This window comes from Trachinotus anak, unplaced genomic scaffold (assembly GCF_046630095.1).
Source record: "Trachinotus anak isolate AG129_WGS33_773 ecotype Australia unplaced genomic scaffold, CSIRO_AGI_Tana_v1 ptg000015l, whole genome shotgun sequence".
Classification (NCBI taxonomy): domain Eukaryota; kingdom Metazoa; phylum Chordata; class Actinopteri; order Carangiformes; family Carangidae; genus Trachinotus; species Trachinotus anak.
Window position 1 is genome coordinate 16,338,751 of NW_027273866.1, and position 16,692 is coordinate 16,355,442.

At 41.3% G+C, this 16,692-nt stretch overlaps 3 protein-coding genes across 4 annotated transcripts; 2 read left to right on the top strand and 1 right to left on the bottom strand.

Moving 5' to 3' along the window:
• Window positions 1-2,020: 2,020 nt before the first annotated feature.
• On the bottom strand, window positions 2,021-7,032 carry nubpl (nucleotide binding protein-like). Of its 2 annotated transcripts, none has more exons than XR_011693734.1 (11): window positions 6,837-7,032; window positions 5,731-5,875; window positions 5,527-5,561; window positions 5,068-5,158; window positions 4,894-4,933; window positions 4,679-4,769; window positions 4,392-4,485; window positions 3,162-3,247; window positions 2,775-2,995; window positions 2,605-2,687; window positions 2,021-2,344 (listed from the first exon to the last, which is right to left on the bottom strand). XR_011693734.1 is itself a non-coding variant. In XM_071499088.1 (11 exons), exons 1-11 carry the CDS (start codon window positions 6,963-6,965, stop codon window positions 2,282-2,284), a joined length of 978 nt encoding a protein of 325 aa, XP_071355189.1. In that variant the 5' UTR covers window positions 6,966-7,030; the 3' UTR covers window positions 2,021-2,281. The 2 variants fall into 2 exon arrangements, 1 of the variants encoding a protein (XP_071355189.1); XM_071499088.1 differs by having other exon boundaries at window positions 2,875-2,995; window positions 6,837-7,030.
• A 529-nt stretch (window positions 7,033-7,561) lies between these two features.
• dtd2 (D-aminoacyl-tRNA deacylase 2) lies at window positions 7,562-9,755 on the top strand. The gene is made up of 3 exons (XM_071499089.1): window positions 7,562-7,823; window positions 9,071-9,140; window positions 9,252-9,755. Exons 1-3 carry the CDS (start codon window positions 7,704-7,706, stop codon window positions 9,575-9,577), a joined length of 516 nt encoding a protein of 171 aa, XP_071355190.1. The 5' UTR covers window positions 7,562-7,703; the 3' UTR covers window positions 9,578-9,755.
• Window positions 9,756-13,453: 3,698 nt separating this feature from the next.
• Window positions 13,454-16,280, top strand: LOC139633415 (nuclear factor 7, brain-like). Its single transcript, XM_071499086.1, has 2 exons — window positions 13,454-13,610; window positions 13,720-16,280. Exon 2 carries the CDS (start codon window positions 13,737-13,739, stop codon window positions 15,132-15,134), a length of 1,398 nt encoding a protein of 465 aa, XP_071355187.1. The 5' UTR covers window positions 13,454-13,610; window positions 13,720-13,736; the 3' UTR covers window positions 15,135-16,280.
• The last annotated feature ends 412 nt before the right edge of the window (window positions 16,281-16,692 follow it).

The following is a 16,692-nucleotide window of genomic DNA, read 5'->3' on the forward strand; positions in this document are numbered from 1 at the left end:
TAGTTGTAGTTGTGTTGCTCTGACAGAGGCGGCAGGAAGTGATGAAACCACGAGTAGGCTATAAGCTAGCTAGCCCGTTAGCATAATATTGCATTTCTGAATGATTGTGTGATTAAAGAAAAAAAAATTCAAGCTCTCTTTTGGTCTCTTAGGGGCCCCCTGGTGGCTTCTACCCTAAGTAAATATGCACTTGGTCTGGTAACCCACTGTGACGCCACCCACTGGTTTGTGAACTCGCTATCGTCGCCATCTTGGTTTTTTGAAACCAGAAGAAACCATATTTGGAGGAGAAGGTGGAGCTGAGGAGGAGTGAGGGGTGGAGTCCTCTATCCTGATTGTCAGGTTCAGTCTGTCAATCACACAGTAGCCCCGCCCTAATGCATCCCCTGCTTTATGGTCTATTTTCCTCTAAATGGATCATAATTTAAAACTGAACATCATGTTGTGTTGAAGAAGACTCGAAACTGAGACTGAGACAGAAACTCATCGGGAAACGTTTACTGAGGGAATAAATCAGAGAGAAGTGGAGACATTTTCACAGAGACTTCAATACAATCAGACTCTGTTTACAGCCAGTGGAGTCGCCCCCTGATGGTCAGTAGATAAAACGCAGCTTTAAGGCTCTTCAGCATCGGCTTCACTGTTCAGACCCAGTGTCCATGTCCAGGTTTAGAGACTCACACCTCAGACTGGCTCTGATGTTTCTGCACCTGTGGTGGAGGTGGAGCTTCTTGTAACTACTTTATATGAAATGAGTCCCATGATAAATGCGATGCCAGATATTGTATTATTGTGGTGTCATTTCCATTCATTTTATTGACTCGTCTCAAATCTTATTTTGTGAAACACTGTGGGTTTTACTCTTGTAACCTTCACTCAGTGTCTTCAACACTGTCAGTTTCCTTTGAAAATAAAACCAGAGTTAGAGGCACAAACATGGAAGAGAAATATCTTTTTTTTGCCTCACCTATTTTTTTAGCCTCAGAGGGAACATGAGGTCTGTGGCGGGACGTTTTGGAAGGAAAACACTTTGGAGCCACAAGTCTGAACCAAGTCTGTGTCAACAGCTGCTGTGGTGATATGAGATAGAATCAGGAGACGCAGAGATTTCAAACAATGTTGAATTTTTCAGGGTTGTGAGAAATTCCTCCTAAAGTAGCTGCACCGAGGCCAAAGGGTCCGACGGGTTAAATGAGGTTAAATGAAACCATGTGAGAGGTTCAGAGGGGAAATGTGGATCTGTTAACAGCTCACACATTTCTTTCACGACACATCCCTCGTCAGAAATGTTGAGAGCCACTGATTTAATCTTTATCAATAAAATATATAAGTTTATAGGTTTTGTTATGTAACATTCATGTGGGAAATAACTACGGCTGTCAGATACTGTCAGTGTTGTGGAGTAGAAGTCTGAAGTAGCATAAACTGTAAATACTCAGTTTAGTGAAGTACCTCTAAGTTGTATTTAAGTACAGTACTTCAGTAAATGTAATTTCAACCACTGCACAAAACCACAAGAGCAGTGACAACACAACAAAAGTGTGTGTGTGATTTACAACATTTACAAAAAGAAACCTCCAGGTATTTACTGCAGTGTGTTGAGAAGTGACTGTTCTCACAGTGAGGAACCAGCTCCCTCTGCCTGCAGCCGGGAAGCTGCTCATATTAAAGCAAATCAGCTGTAAACCTCCATCTCTATGTTGTGACTCATTTGGTACCAATGTAAAAATAACAAAATTAGGTTCATTTACAAAATGAAATGAGCTAAGAAACAGTTGTTTTTATGTTTTTTGTCAAACAGAATAAAAAAAAATCACCAGTCTCCCAGTCTCTGATTTATATTAACACACACACACACACACACACACACACACACAGGTACAGTGTGTGACGTTTCTCTGTCATCTTCACTGCTTCTTTTTTCATGGTCATTTATTTTGCCTCCATTGTAACTTTGAGGTCGATATACAGTTAATTTAAATATTTCTAAAGTTTAATATTTAGAAATAACAGACAGAACTGAGTTCAGTGTAGTTTATTAAATATCATCACAGAACTAAATGAATCTGATTTCTTCAGTAATTCTGTAATAAACAGTTAAAACTGGACTGTTGTAGCTACAGATTTAACTTGTTGTGCGTCACGACAGGTTTGTGCGTTTCTGTGTATGTTGTGTTTACATGTGTGTTCACATACATACATGTGTGTTTGTTTTTCTAAGTGTCTGTGTGCACACGTCACGGAGCCTCTTCATGCATGTTCACAGTTTACGTCCTGTCAGTCAAGTGTTGACCTCAGCGAGTCTCTGGACCACAGCAGACGCCACCTTCCTGTACGCCTCCGCCTGGAGAGGCCGCCCGCACACACACACACACACACACACACACACACACACACACACACACACACACACACACACACACACACACACACACACACACACACACACAAATAGAGGGAGAGAGAGAGAGAATGACTTCCCCATGTGAAGCACTTTGCAGCTCGATTTTGAAAAGTACTTGATAAATAAAGTTTATCCAAGTCAAGTATCAAGTTTATAATGATCATCAAATTATCAGGTATAGAATAGAATGGAATAGAGACCTCGGGGCTGTCTGGAGAGGAGACGACCACTGGCCGTCCTCTGTCCGACATCTCTCTGATGTTCAGGTGAAGAGGAACGTCACCTGGAGGGAGACAGCCATAAAATTTAACATTAAAGGATAAAACTCATCAAAAATGTCCAGAACAATATTAGTTTAAATCTTTTGTACTTGAAACTGTCGATAAATCCCACAGCTTGAAAATCAGCCACACAGAACAGTAAGAAATCAGCAGTTTCGCAGCGTAAAGCTCCATCTTCAGTCCTCCTACCCAATAACCGGACTCCCAGAGTGTCAGCGAGCTGTCGGGCCCCGTCGGAGCCGAAGATGTGAGTCTGGTGGTTACAGTTGGGACACTGGAAGACGCTCATGTTCTGCACCAGACCGAGAACCTGAAAACAGGACAGTCGCATCTTCCTGTAACTGCAGATAAGTCAATTCAATCTAACAGCTTATTTATGTTTCTGACTTTTTACTGTAGCTTATTGAATGGATTTTGAACCACAGGAGCACAACTCTTTATATTAACACACACACACACACACACACACAGATTACCGGGACATGAACTTTCTTGAACATCTCGGCTCCTCTGCGAGCGTCCAGCAGGGCGATGTCCTGCGGCGTCGACACGATTACGGCACCTCCACCACAAAACAAACATCACATGACTTCACACTGAGCAACTTCTGCACAGTGTAAAATAATAATGGTAGATTAACAGAAAATAGTTGTATTTGTATCTTTAGCACTGAGCTCCAGTGTCATTTTAGGGCGATATTTACTGTAAATAAAACCACAGATTAGTGATTTCTAAGATGAATAAATGACCTTGACAGGACCCAGCAGCCTGTATGTAGCCTGAGAGACAAACCCCAGGGCATAAAACCCAGGCTGCTTCTGCTGCTCATTAAGCTGGTTCCTGAGAGGCTCAGATGCATAAGTCAAAATGTTCTGTCATCTCAGATCTTCTCTCATCTGGACGTTGGAGGCTGCACAGTCACAGACCAACGTTCAGACAGACTTTAGTAAGAAAATCCACCTGAAGATATTAAAGCGAGGGAGACAAACATATGAGTTTTCCTCCCCCATCCCCAGTGTGGGGGGGTGTGTGCTTCAATCTCACTTCTACACCTGGAGGGTGAAGACATCGTTAGAAAGTGAGGGAGACAAAGTGGGGACGTCGTGGAGAGTAAAGAAAGGGGCTGTTCGAGGGTTTAGACCTGGTTTCTTCTTTTTAGTGTATTGTTGAATTAATACAATATCTAATATTAATTAGGACCTACAAACAGTTAATTTTTTCTTGATCGTGATTAATCGCTGAATCTCAATAGTTAATTGTGATTAATCACATGTTTTATCACATTATTAAAATTCTATTATTTTGCATTTCAGAACTGTTTCCTCTTGCTTGACAACACATCACTGTCAGTCTGTCTGAACTAGAAGCTAATGCTAACTAACGTTAGCATGTCTGACGTGTAATTATGAAGATGTCTGATCATTTATTTATCCGTACACGAGCTCTGGGAAAGTTATATTTTTATTTTCCAACTCATTCGATCTTCAGACATGGTCTCCTGACACGCCCCTTTATACAGACCAGAACCGCCCCCTTTTACTCCCATAGACATGACTTAAGTATCTCGCTCCGCCGTGTAAACTCTTTGGAGGAAGTGTCTCTAGCAGCCTGACAACAAGTAAGGGTGCCTCAGAGGGTCAAAATAGTAGCAGCCATAGATTCTATAACGTAGCAGCTGAAGTGTGTGTTGTTGTGTTGTGACTGACCTGCTATCGGGATGTTCTGGGTGATTGACAGCTGGACGTCTCCTGTCCCAGGAGGCATGTCCACTACCAGATAGTCCAACGACCCCCAGTCCACCTACACACACACACACACACACACACACACACACACACACACACACACACACACACACACACACACACACACACACACACACAGCTCGTTTCTACTGATGCAGCCTCCTCAGAATCAGACAATCGAACAGAATTCATTTCAGCTGAACCTGAACTGGAAACCGAAACCAAGGATTCTGGGAAACGTTCTGTACCTGTCTGAGCAGCTTCTCTATCGCTGACATCACCATCAGCCCCCTCCACACGATCGGAGCCACATCCTCCACCAGGAAACCCATCGACATGCTGAGAGAGAGAGAAAGAAGAGGAGTTCAAGAGAGGAGGTCAGAGGTCATGAAATGGAGAGATTAGTCTGAACAGGAACAGGAAGAGTGAAGAACGAAGGGGACAGAAACATGAAATCACTCACCAAGGAATCCCATAGTTCGTGAGTGGGACCATCAGATTATCTGGAGGGAAGATAACACAGTTACATCTTTATCAGATTTATCAGCAGCACGATTACCAGCCTCTCGACTGATCATCAGGCGATGTTCCCGTAGCAAAGACCAACACACGAAGTCACATAAACTACGTGTCGTACTGTCACTGAGCTCCGGGTTTCCCTTCAGGTTCATCAGTTTGGGGATCGACGGACCGTAGACGTCGGCGTCCAACAGCCCGACTGACTTAGACTGAGAGAGAAAGAAGAAGAAAGTCGTCCTATCAGGAAAACAAAAGCAAAGCTGGAATTTTTCATTTCATTTTATCGTATTTATCCCAGTTCAGTTTGTCTAAATTGACTGATGTTCCTTTTTATTGTGTTTTTGTTCACCTCATGTAAAACACTTTGAACTGTCTTTGTGTTTGAAAGGCAAAGTTTCACAGCTTGTGTATTTCAGACTTACATATACTGTGGCTTTGCTGTTTTTACCAAACTATAGTTGGTCCATGAGCAGGTCACACAGTCACTGTTTTTCTCACGTATTGCTGTGTTTCATACTAAAATCAAAAACAAATTACTAAAGAGAAGAAATGTATGATGAGACAGAAGAGTCCTTACTGGATCGTTGGCCATTAATCCCAGAGCCAAATTCACTGCAGAGACAGAAACACAGACATTAAACATCTCTCTCTGAAACTGAAGGCTCCAGGCTGCAGACGCACGTCGCTGAGCCTCTGTGCTGCGCTGTCAGCAAACATCTGAAGATCAGTGATCAGTTTATTCAAACACAAGCCATTTACCAGGGGACGGTTGAAGCTGTACCTGCAGTGGTGGACTTGCCCACGCCACCTTTTCCCGAAGCCACGACGATGACCTGTCTGACCCCCGTGATGGGCTTCTGTTTAGGAAGACCTCTGGCCATCTGCTGCTTCTGCCTCTCCTGTAACGCCTTACTGTCCACTGACCTCTGCAGCACAACAACAACCACTGAATAACAGCATGAAGCTTAGGAAAACTGTGGCTGCCAGGGTGCGTCTTCCAAGGAGCAGATGATAAACTTGGAATAAGACACTGAAAGACACTGGAATATGAACTACAAGTATAATGTGGTTTAGCAGCAATAACTGTTCATCCATTTTAAAAATGTTTCCATACAGGACGAACAGATGTCACAGTGAAATAATAAAATGTTGTAGTTAATAGTTAATTTTATCAGAACGAATGCTGCTCAGTGCACCAGGTTCAAGCTGAACTCTCAGTCATGTCAGGAAACATCCACCCATCACACATGTGTATGAAGCTAGCGCTGTGGTTTCACTGATGTGACAGGCAAAGCTAAATTGGCAGAATTTATAATGGAGTTTGGTTAGATAATCCGGCTCTTGAGCAGCCGATCAAAAAGGTTTCAAACTGACAGATTAGTGCAGACAAATACAAACACTGACACTGTTTACAAACGAACAGCTTTATTATTTGCTTAAAAATCAATTACTAATAGTTTACAGAGCAGATAGAGGCCATTACTAATGTCTTATTCATGGCTGATTCACTCCCTTGAGCAGGTTATGATTTCTCGTGTCTGTTTTCATACTGGAGTCAAGTCCGAAACATAACAAATAAACTTCCGGTTGTAAGGTTCAAATTAAGATTCACGGCCTTAAAAGACGTGAACCTAAAAGCGAAAACACAAACATACCACATTAGATACGTGAAGTTAACAACAATATATTATCACATAAAATACAATTCAATATGTTGACAGTCAATTATATTTTGGATATGAATTTTTCTCTTATTTATACTTGTGTTTATAGTTGTGGCTTTTATTTTTGAATTTAAAAATCAAACTTCCGGTCTTGTTTCAGTTTTGTTGTCCAGCTTGACGTGACCATGACGCCGTTAGCTAGCTAGCTTAGCCGAGCTCTTACCTGGCAGCGTGTGAGCTGTGGACAACACGCAGCTCCGTGTTTGATTTCTGCCCCTGCTCGTAGAAGTGAAGGTTTGTTCGCGGATATTCTCAGGAGATGAGACAGTCTGCTGTAAGTGGACTGCGCCATGTTGGTCTGTTTAGCTCTTCAGGTTGCTGCGCATCAAGTTTGCGCAAATTACGCATGCGCATGTTGGGCGGAAATAATCTTCTTTTAAGGGAATTAATTAGTAAAAGACAGTAAAGCAATTATAACGACCAGTGGAGCCATCATCCTTTTATTCCCATTCAAAGTAATCATCACATGGACAGAGCTGTGCTTTCTTTCCTGCCGCGTCAAAAAGTCAGATTTACAAGATACAGGGTCAAACTCTAGATGGAAACTATGACGTACAAAGTCAAAATTCTTATTTCTAAAGTCAAAATTATAAGACTCAAAGTAATTTTTCTTCTTTTAAAGTGTAAAGTTATAAAATACAAGATTTTTTAAAAAGTGAAATTTATAGACACAAAGTAAAAGCTCTTAATCTTTAAGAAAATTAGATGCAAAGTCAGAATTTTTTACTTTACAAGCAAAATTGTAAAATGTACAGTTATTTCAGTTTCGGACTGTTGACAGCAGACTGAGGGTTTTTAATATTTTACATCTATGCGAAAACACCGCGCAGCCTCGAGCGCTGTGAAGCGGCTCAGTTCCTGTTATTGCGGAAGTCTGTTGCAGGAGCGTCTCACACGTTTCCTCCCGCTCATTGAACTCTTCCGTCGGATTACGAGACATTGACTTTGCCGTGTGTTTGAGACTGAGCCCGTTATAAAGCGGACCCGGGTTGAGGCCGTGGGCAGCCGAGGGCACGCAGCTGACACCGGGATGGCGGGCGGCGGCGGCGGCGGCGGCGGCCCGGCGGCTCGGGCGGTGCTGCAGCGCTGTGTGCGCGCCTCACTGCAGGTGAAGCCCGCGGACGAGCTCTCAGAGGCGCGGTTCGTGCAGGTGAGAGCAGGTGTCGTCGGAGGAATCTAAACCTCTAATGTGTGCATCAGTGTGTGGAAGGATGAGGTGATGGTGAAGATGACATGAGGGAGCTATACAAAGGAAAGAATATGCCTTTAACTCTTGATATGTAAAGGTTTTAATTTTATTTTGTTCCCTTGTTTGAAGAACTTTGTAACTTGAGTCTTGAAAAAATCATCTACAAATAAATAAACAGAGAAATTGTGTTGAGAGGAGACAGAGGAGGGAGAGACCAGGGAGGGATCATGTTGTAGGTTAATGCAGCCTAGAGGACAAACTACAGGAGAGGCACAACTTTAATATCTTCAAAAATATATCTACAGTTTGAAATTCTGGTTCAGTGTCACTGGTTGTTTGAGCGGATCTCGGTTTAATTATATGAGATTTAGACAAACGATGACTGGTTTACTTCCCAGTTCCTCTAAACACAGTGTAACTGTGTTCAGTGCAGAGACCAAACTAAAGGAAAGTGAAAGGGAAACAGATGAGAGATAATCGCATCATCATTCAGGAACAGTCCGGGAATTTTACAGAACGCAAAATTCAATGGTCTGTTTCAAAAGGAAACTTGACCTAACTAATGATGGTTGCTATTTTTGATTAAGATGGTGGTATTTGTAACTTGATTCGTCTCTAAATGAACCATTAGAAAAATACTGAAGTCCAAAGTGATGTCTTTAACGCTTTAATGCATATTGCTGACGACAGTGGGCAGCTATTCAAAAGCCAATTTCCTGTGAATGCCTGTGTTTGGATTGTTAAGTTGCAGTGGACTGTCCCTAAAAACCCCACAGACTGCCCGTTACAGCCAAATGTAAGTGAAAACCTCAACAGATGGCTGAGGAAGCACCAGGTATACCAAGCACCTCAGGAATATCTGTCCAGTGATAACAAGTGACATCTAGGGAACAATATTATTCTTACATTTGTCAAATATAGCAGTAAATTATAATTAATCATGTGTCAACCAAAGTGGACAACATGTCTTACTGCAGCTTAAAGCAGCTTTTATCTTGATTTATTGATTATCAAAATCGTTTGAATTGTTCAAGGTCTGTTGATCAGGTAGATGTTTAATCAATCGATAAAAAACATGATGCAGATACCATCTGACACAAAACAAACAAATAAGGTTAGTGATGGTGACAGATTTAAACATGGAGGTGCACCGCCTGCCGATTGGTCCACACCATCAATGACACTTGACATCATTTTCCCGCCCTCAGATCGACAGAGGAATGGTGATCTACATCTGTTTCTTCAAAGGAGCCACAGAGGACATCCTGCCCAAAATGGGTCAGTGACCTCTTTAACCTTTGACCTACGTATTTGAACTCCATCCTGCTCTGCCCTCACTGTAAAACCATTCAAACTGAAATGTAAATATCGTGTCCTCCTTCCACCCAGTGTCCACTCTGTTGAACCTGCGGCTGTGTGAGTCCGACTCGGGGAAGATGGTGTCGGTGCTGGAGCTGCCCGGCAGCCTCCTGATCATCCCTCAGGCCACGCTGGGCGGGAAGGCCAAGGGCAGGGGCATGCAGTACCACAGCAACATCAGCAAAGAGGACGGGCTGCGGCTGTACAGCGCCTTTGTTGCTCTGTGTGAGAAGGAGCTGACGGCTGCTGCTGCTGCAGCCGGGAGCCAAGTGACGATGAAACACGGGACATACGGAAACAGACAAGTGCTGAAACTCGACACCAATGGACCCTACACACATCTGATGGAGTTCTGAACTGCTGCGAGAATAGAGAATAAAACTCTGAGGGAAAGCTGCACATCTGATGCCACTCTGAGGCTCAAATTGTTGAATTAATTGTTAAATGTCTACAATAAAGATGGACGCTGGTGTTTTCTGAGACTAAAGTATTGATGTTTGTTTGATGTATTTTGATAAAATCAAATTACACATATTTGGAATGTGTCACTGTTTTTGTGTAATCACACACACACACACACACACACACACACACACACAAGTAAGAATATAAAACTATATTCTCAAATGTGCATAACATAAAAACTTAAATTTCCAAGGATTTGAAGTCTTAAAAAGTGCTAACAAGGCCAAAAGAAGTTTGCAGAAGAACAACACTTGCTAAGAAAATATTGAAGTTCATTGTCATTCTCATTTGCATTAGAAGCAGTGCAATAAAAAACTTCATAGTTCCATTTCAAAGTTTAATAGCAAAACAACAATTGAATGTGCAGCATTCATCCACTCTAGCAGACTTAAGTTTAATTTAAATTGTAAAGCTTTTTTTACTGTCTTTTGTTGAAATTTAAAAGGTTTCTATTTGTGCTCTAATGCTGCCATCTAGTGGACACTGAGGCGACTACACCACATTAAATGTATATTTATATGAACTAGTGTATATTTGTATTTCTGGAGTTAACACAAAAGCAGAATATGACACGTCAAGACAATATCAAGAACCAGTGAGAACCAAAGAAATCATCAAGAAAAATAATCATGAAAGAGAAATGAACTAACTGTATTGATATCATATATCATATTCATACAATATTTGTATCCTTCTTTTTGCACTTTCTATTTACATATGCATATTCATAGTATATTATTATTGGTAATTTTTATTATTATTATTATGGTATTTATATCTTGCCATTCTGTATTTTTATTTCTGTTCTGTCTACCTCAGTATTCTAGTCTATTGTACTTTTGTATTCTAATACACCGGACTGCTGAAACAACCTAATTTCCCTTTGGGGATGAATAAAGTCATCTATCTATCTATCTTTGGAATAATGAGGCAGCAGGAGGACAGGTGCAGTTTAACAGGTTCAATTCACTGACTTTTCCCTTTAAGAAATAAACTGCATTATAAATATAATCATCCTCTTTATCTCTAACTGCTCTGTTCCACTGTCACAGAGACCTTCACAGGAAACATCTTCACTGGGAGTTTATCACCATTTAAAATGAATGGAAACATCTTGTGAGTGAAAGTGTGTGTGAAGGTGTGTATGTGTGTGTTAGTATCAGGATCAGAGAACGACAGTTTTCCTCTGTTCCAGTCCAGATTCACTCTGATCCTCTGGAGCTTCTTCCACTTTAACTTGTTCAAAACCCTTTAACTTCTCCTTTAAGGGCTCCAGAGTTTCCTGAAGTTCCTTCTTGTGTTGTCGAGCAGCTTCATCGATGGGTCTGAATCTGTGGTTGTTGTGTGTCTCTGAATGCAGACAGACGAGACACACTGGCTGCTGATGGTCCAGACAGAAGAGTTTGAGGTTCTCAGAGTGCAGACTGCAGAGAGCCTCTGAAGATCTCTGATCTCTCTCCTGTAAGAAGGACTCACACAGGTTCTTTATCACCTGGTTACAAGGTGGACGTTCACTTGAAGATCTTCTCTTACAAACTGGACACAGTCGTTGTGGTTTCTGTCTCCACCAGCTCTTCAGACAGTCTTTACAGAAGCTGTGGCTACATGACAGAACAACAGGATCTGTAAAGACCTGATGACAGACAAAATAATAATTTCATTAAGGTGGAAAGTACATTTACTCAAATACTGCCCTTGAGTAGAAGTTTGAGGTATTTATATTTTCCTTGACTAATTATTTCTCATGGCTCATCGTGTTTCTGCTGCACATGTCATTGTACTTTTTACTGCATCATATTTATCTGAGAGATTTAGTTTCTGATTTTACAATTTAATAGTTTTGCAAAAAGAAGCAAAACAGAGCTGCTGCACCAAATATTCCCAGCAATGAATCAACCTGTGTTATAGGAGAAGCAGCAGCATTTAGCAGACCTGACTCACCCAAGACAAACACTGCTCATCCAGAACTCATCCTGTCTGAAGATCTGACCAGTGTGAGACGAGGACAGAAACAGCAGCTTCCTGACAATCCAGAGAGGTTTGGTTCTTACTGCTGTGTCCGGGGCTCTGAGGGTTTTAACTCAGGGACTCACAGCTGGGATGTCGAGGTTGGAGACAATACAGCCTGGATATATATATCCATCCCATATATAATAACACTTTATTGGTTGTTGCCTTAAAGCTGAGCTGTTGTCACTGATGATGTTCTCTCCTATGCACAACTACATTTAATGAAAAACCTCACTCTAATATTTCTAATTCTAACATATATATAAACACTTTATTGGTTGTTGCCTTACATCTACCAGAGGCTATGTCCTACCAATGTTTATTTGTTATTGCTATTTCATATCATATGTCAAGTTGCTCATTTTGCATCTTTTTTTTATTTACATGAAAAACTATCTGGACATGAATATTGTACAGTTCATTATATAGAGCTGTAATGTTGCTCTTTTACTTTTTAGATGTGTTTTATATGTGCCGCTTTCTCTTTTAAAACCCCTCTGCTGACTGCTCTGCCCCACGACCCCACCCCCAACACAACATGAGGTTAGGATGGCCCCTATAGGGCCACACACACATACACACAGGATGGCATCACTGGGGTTACACTTCAACATCGTCCATTACATCATGAACCTGGAGCATAAGTGACACTGATTCAATATGTGAAGGTGCTACAAAGAGTTTTCATTCATTCAACATCCTCTACAACAACAACAACAACACAACAACAACAGCTGATTTCAGTGTAAACATGTCGGTTCATCATAAATGCTGAATGTACATTCATTCCTGTTTTTCATCAACATAATTAAATATTCTGTTGACCACAAGAGGCTGCTGTTGTCCACAGGAGGATGGAGTTTCAGCAGCAGTTTGTTGGACTGGATTTCAACTGAATGTGGTTTCAATAGTTTTACTTGTGTATAGACTTTATTTTACTGCTTGAATAAATATATGATGATAATTTTGTCCTTTATAATTTATGTTTAATGTTCTGCTTGTTCAGTTTGTTTGTTTAACCAGAATGTTGTGTTATTGTGGTTGGAGGGAGGGTTTCTGTTTCTGAGGCCTAAATGTTTGTTCTGTTTATTCAACATGAACAAAAAGATAAAGAGATGTAATAATGTCAGTGTCTGATTTTGAAGAACTTCATCACAACTGAACATTTTCTGGTCAAAACCTCAGATTTCTTTGTTTTCAGATCTGCTCTCTGTAGCTAACAGCCTCTGGAGCCTGATACAATCTGTAGGTACTGAAGCTGACACTGAACTCCATTCAAAAAACACTGAATTATGAGAGAACTGCTGCTGAAACAGACAAAAATAAAGACAAACATCAACACAAAGAGCTTTTCTGAACAGTCGGATGCTGCTCTTTATTTTGGTAGAACACAATTGAAAGAAAAATAATTTAATTAAGGTGGAAAGTACCTCCATAAATTTCCTTATGTACTCGACTTGAGTAGAAGTTTGAGGTATCTGTATTTTCCTTGACTAATTGTTTCTCATGACTAATCATGTTTCTGCTGCACACGTCATTGTACTTTTTACTGCACCATATTTATCTGAGATATTTAGTTTCTTCTGACTTTACAAAAAAGGGTTTTGCAAAAAGAAGCAAAACAGAGCTGCTGCACCAAATATTTCCAGCAATGAATCAACCTGTGTTACAGGTGAAGCAGCAGCATTTAGCAGAAGAGGTTTGACAAAGCTCCACCTCTCATCTGACTCACCTGAGACAAACCAGGAAACAGTTTGTTCCTGTTCACTAAAGAGACACAGAGTGAAGAAGAGATGATCAGATTCACCTTCAGACCAAACCAACAACTTCCTGTGAGTGAGTCCAGCTACAGGAGAGAAAAGAGGAAAACTACAACACTGCTGCTTCAACCTGCTGACGCTCCACACACTGAAGGTGAGTTTGACCAAAACCAGGACTCAGAGTCAAAGTGAACTTCAGTGAAGTTAGTAGAGGGGGGAGGGGAGCCATGACTGACTGGACTTTCTGTCTGCTGTGTTTTCAGCTTCACTCAGAGACTAAATGGCTTCCAGATCAGAGGAGGATCTCTGCTGTCCGGTCTGTCATCAGGTCTTTACAGATCCTGTTCTTCTGTCATGTAGCCACAGCTTCTGTAAAGACTGTCTGAAGAGCTGGTGGAGAGAGAAACCACAACGACTGTGTCCAGTTTGTAAGAGAAGATCTTCAAAAGAACATCCACCTTGTAACCTGGTGTTAAAGAACCTGTGTGAGTCCTTCTTACAGGAGAGAGATCAGAGATCTTCAGAGGCTCTCTGCAGTCTGCACTCTGAGAAACTCAAACTCTTCTGTCTGGACCATCAGCAGCCAGTGTGTCTCGTCTGCAGAGATTCAGAAAAACACACCAAGCACAGATTCAGACCCATCGATGAAGCTGCTCGACAACACAAGAAGGAACTTCAGGAAACTCTGGAGCCCTTAAAGGAGAAGTTAAAGGGTTTTAAACAAGTTAAAGTGGAGTTTGATCAAACAGCAGAACACATTAAGGTCCAGGCCCGACACACAGAGAGGCAGATTAAGGAGCAGTTTAAGAAGCTTCACCAGTTTCTAGAAGAGGAAGAGGAGGCCAGGATGGCTGCACTGAGGGAGGAAGAGGAGCAGAAGAGTCAGATGATGAAGGAGAAGATGGAGGCTCTGAGCAGAGAGATAGCAGCTCTTTCAGACACAGTCAGAGCCACAGAGGACGAGCTGAGAGCTGAAGACGTCTCATTCCTGCTCAACTACAAGGCTGCAGTGGACAGAGTCCAGCAGCGCCCCCTGCTGGATGATCCCCAGCTGGGCTCAGGAGCTCTGATAGACCAGGCCAAACACCTGGGCAACCTGACCTTCAACATCTGGAGCAAGATGAAGGACATGGTCTCCTACAGTCCTGTGGTTCTGGACCCAAACACTGCTGGTCCAGGACTCATCCTGTCTGAAGATCTGACCAGTGTGAGACGAGGAGAGAAACAGCAGCTTCCTGACAATCCAGAGAGGATTGATTCTTACTGGTCTGTCCTGGGCTCTGAGGGTTTTAACTCAGGGACTCACAGCTGGGATGTTGAGGTTGGAGACAATACAGGCTGGGAACTGGGTGTGTTACCAGAGTCTGTGAAGAGGAAGGAAGACAACATAGGGTCTGGATCATGGGGAATATTGTTCATTGGAGGTGAATACTCAGCATTGTCACCATCAGATTTATTCACTGATCTCTCAGTGCAGAAAAAGCTCCAGAGGATCAGAGTGAATCTGGACTGGAACAGAGGAAAACTGTCGTTCTCTGATCCTGATACTAACACACACATACACACCTTCACACACACTTTCACTCACAAGATGTTTCCATACATTTACACTAGTGGTAAACTCCCAGTGAAGCTGTTTCCTCTGAAGGTCTCTGTGACAGTGGAACAGAGCAGTTAGAGATAAAGAGGATGATTATATTTATAATGCAGTTTATTTCTTAAAGGGAAAAGTCAGTGAATTGAACCTGTTAAACTGCACCTGTCCTCCTGCTGTCTCATTATTCCAAAGCTTCATTTATTTCTCTTTCACTTCTCACTGCTTTTTATTTCCTTTTTCTTCTTCTGTGGTTTAACAATCTGCTTTTCTTTCTGTTGTCGACCTTTTCATATGAGTAAAATGATTTCACTCATTTTCTGATCTTCAGACATGTTTTCATGTTTTTAGATTTGCTGTCATATTTTTTTTCTGCTTCATGTTTAAATGTCTCCTACTCCTGTGACAGACACCGACACACTTTGGACACAGTTTTCATAAAGATCAGTTTCAGGCTGAAACAGAAAAAGAAGCTTTTAAATTTAAGGTCCTTCATGTTGACACCATGTGAGTGGATGTGGGGTGAACTGGGGTGAACTTCATTCCAAATTGCGTCACTGAGTGGAGATAAGAGAGAATATTTTCATGAACTTCAGACCTTTAAACCTCGTGCTGCCATGTTTGCTTGTCATTAGACGCTAATCAAAACTCTCTGGGACCAAAATACCTTCAAATAGCAAAGATGTCTTAAATCTGATTTTTTTTCAATGGGGTTTGGCATGCATTTATCTCTCAGGTCCTGACAAGTTTAACCTGAAAAGTACATTGTGAAGCACTGTTTCATAGTATAGTCAGTCAGGACGTGGTGTATTGTCAGGGTCTGTCCAGCAGGGGGCGCTGCAGGACACAGAGATGATGGTGACAGGAGCTCAGTCTCACCCACAGCTCCTCACACTGATTTGTTTAGGAAAGATAAAGATTTCCTGTTATCTATCTATCTGTCTATCTATCTCTCTCTCTCTCTCAGGGTCTCCACTTGTAAGGTTGTTTACATTTTTCCAACATGGTGGTTGATTTTCTGTTTCATTGTTTATTATTTTATCACTTTATGTTGTCACATGATGGCAGTGATGAAGACCTCGGGATGTGTTTGAAAGGTCCAGTAAGTCAAATTATTTTTAAAAAAAACCAAAACTATGATCTTTATTTTTACATTATCACCGTATTTTGTCAGGAGTCAACTCTGATGAACACCCTGACATGCAGCTGAAAACTTCTAATGGACACTAAGACTGTAGACGATAAATCAACTTTAGTCAAAGCTTCATTTAAACATTTGTTGAAAGTTGTGGTTGAAAGCTCTGGAAAAGCCATTAGAGATACAGAATAAAATTATATATTGCATGTTATATTATAAATTATATTGAATATATATTTTTATTTTGTCTTGTCATGTGCTCACACCTGCTCTTTTTTCATATTTTATTCTAATTCATTTATTTTACTCTTGAAAGCTTCAGAGACAAAAGCTGCAACTGGAGCTTGAGTTTAAACTGTTTTGTGACACAAATGATTTGATCATGAAAAGAAATAAATGATCCGCTGAGGAAGACCCAGTGATGTGGTCGAAAGCTGCGTTTGTTGTGATTTTTTAACGTTGCAATAAATATTTCATGTTCAGAACTTCATTCAGAATTTAGAG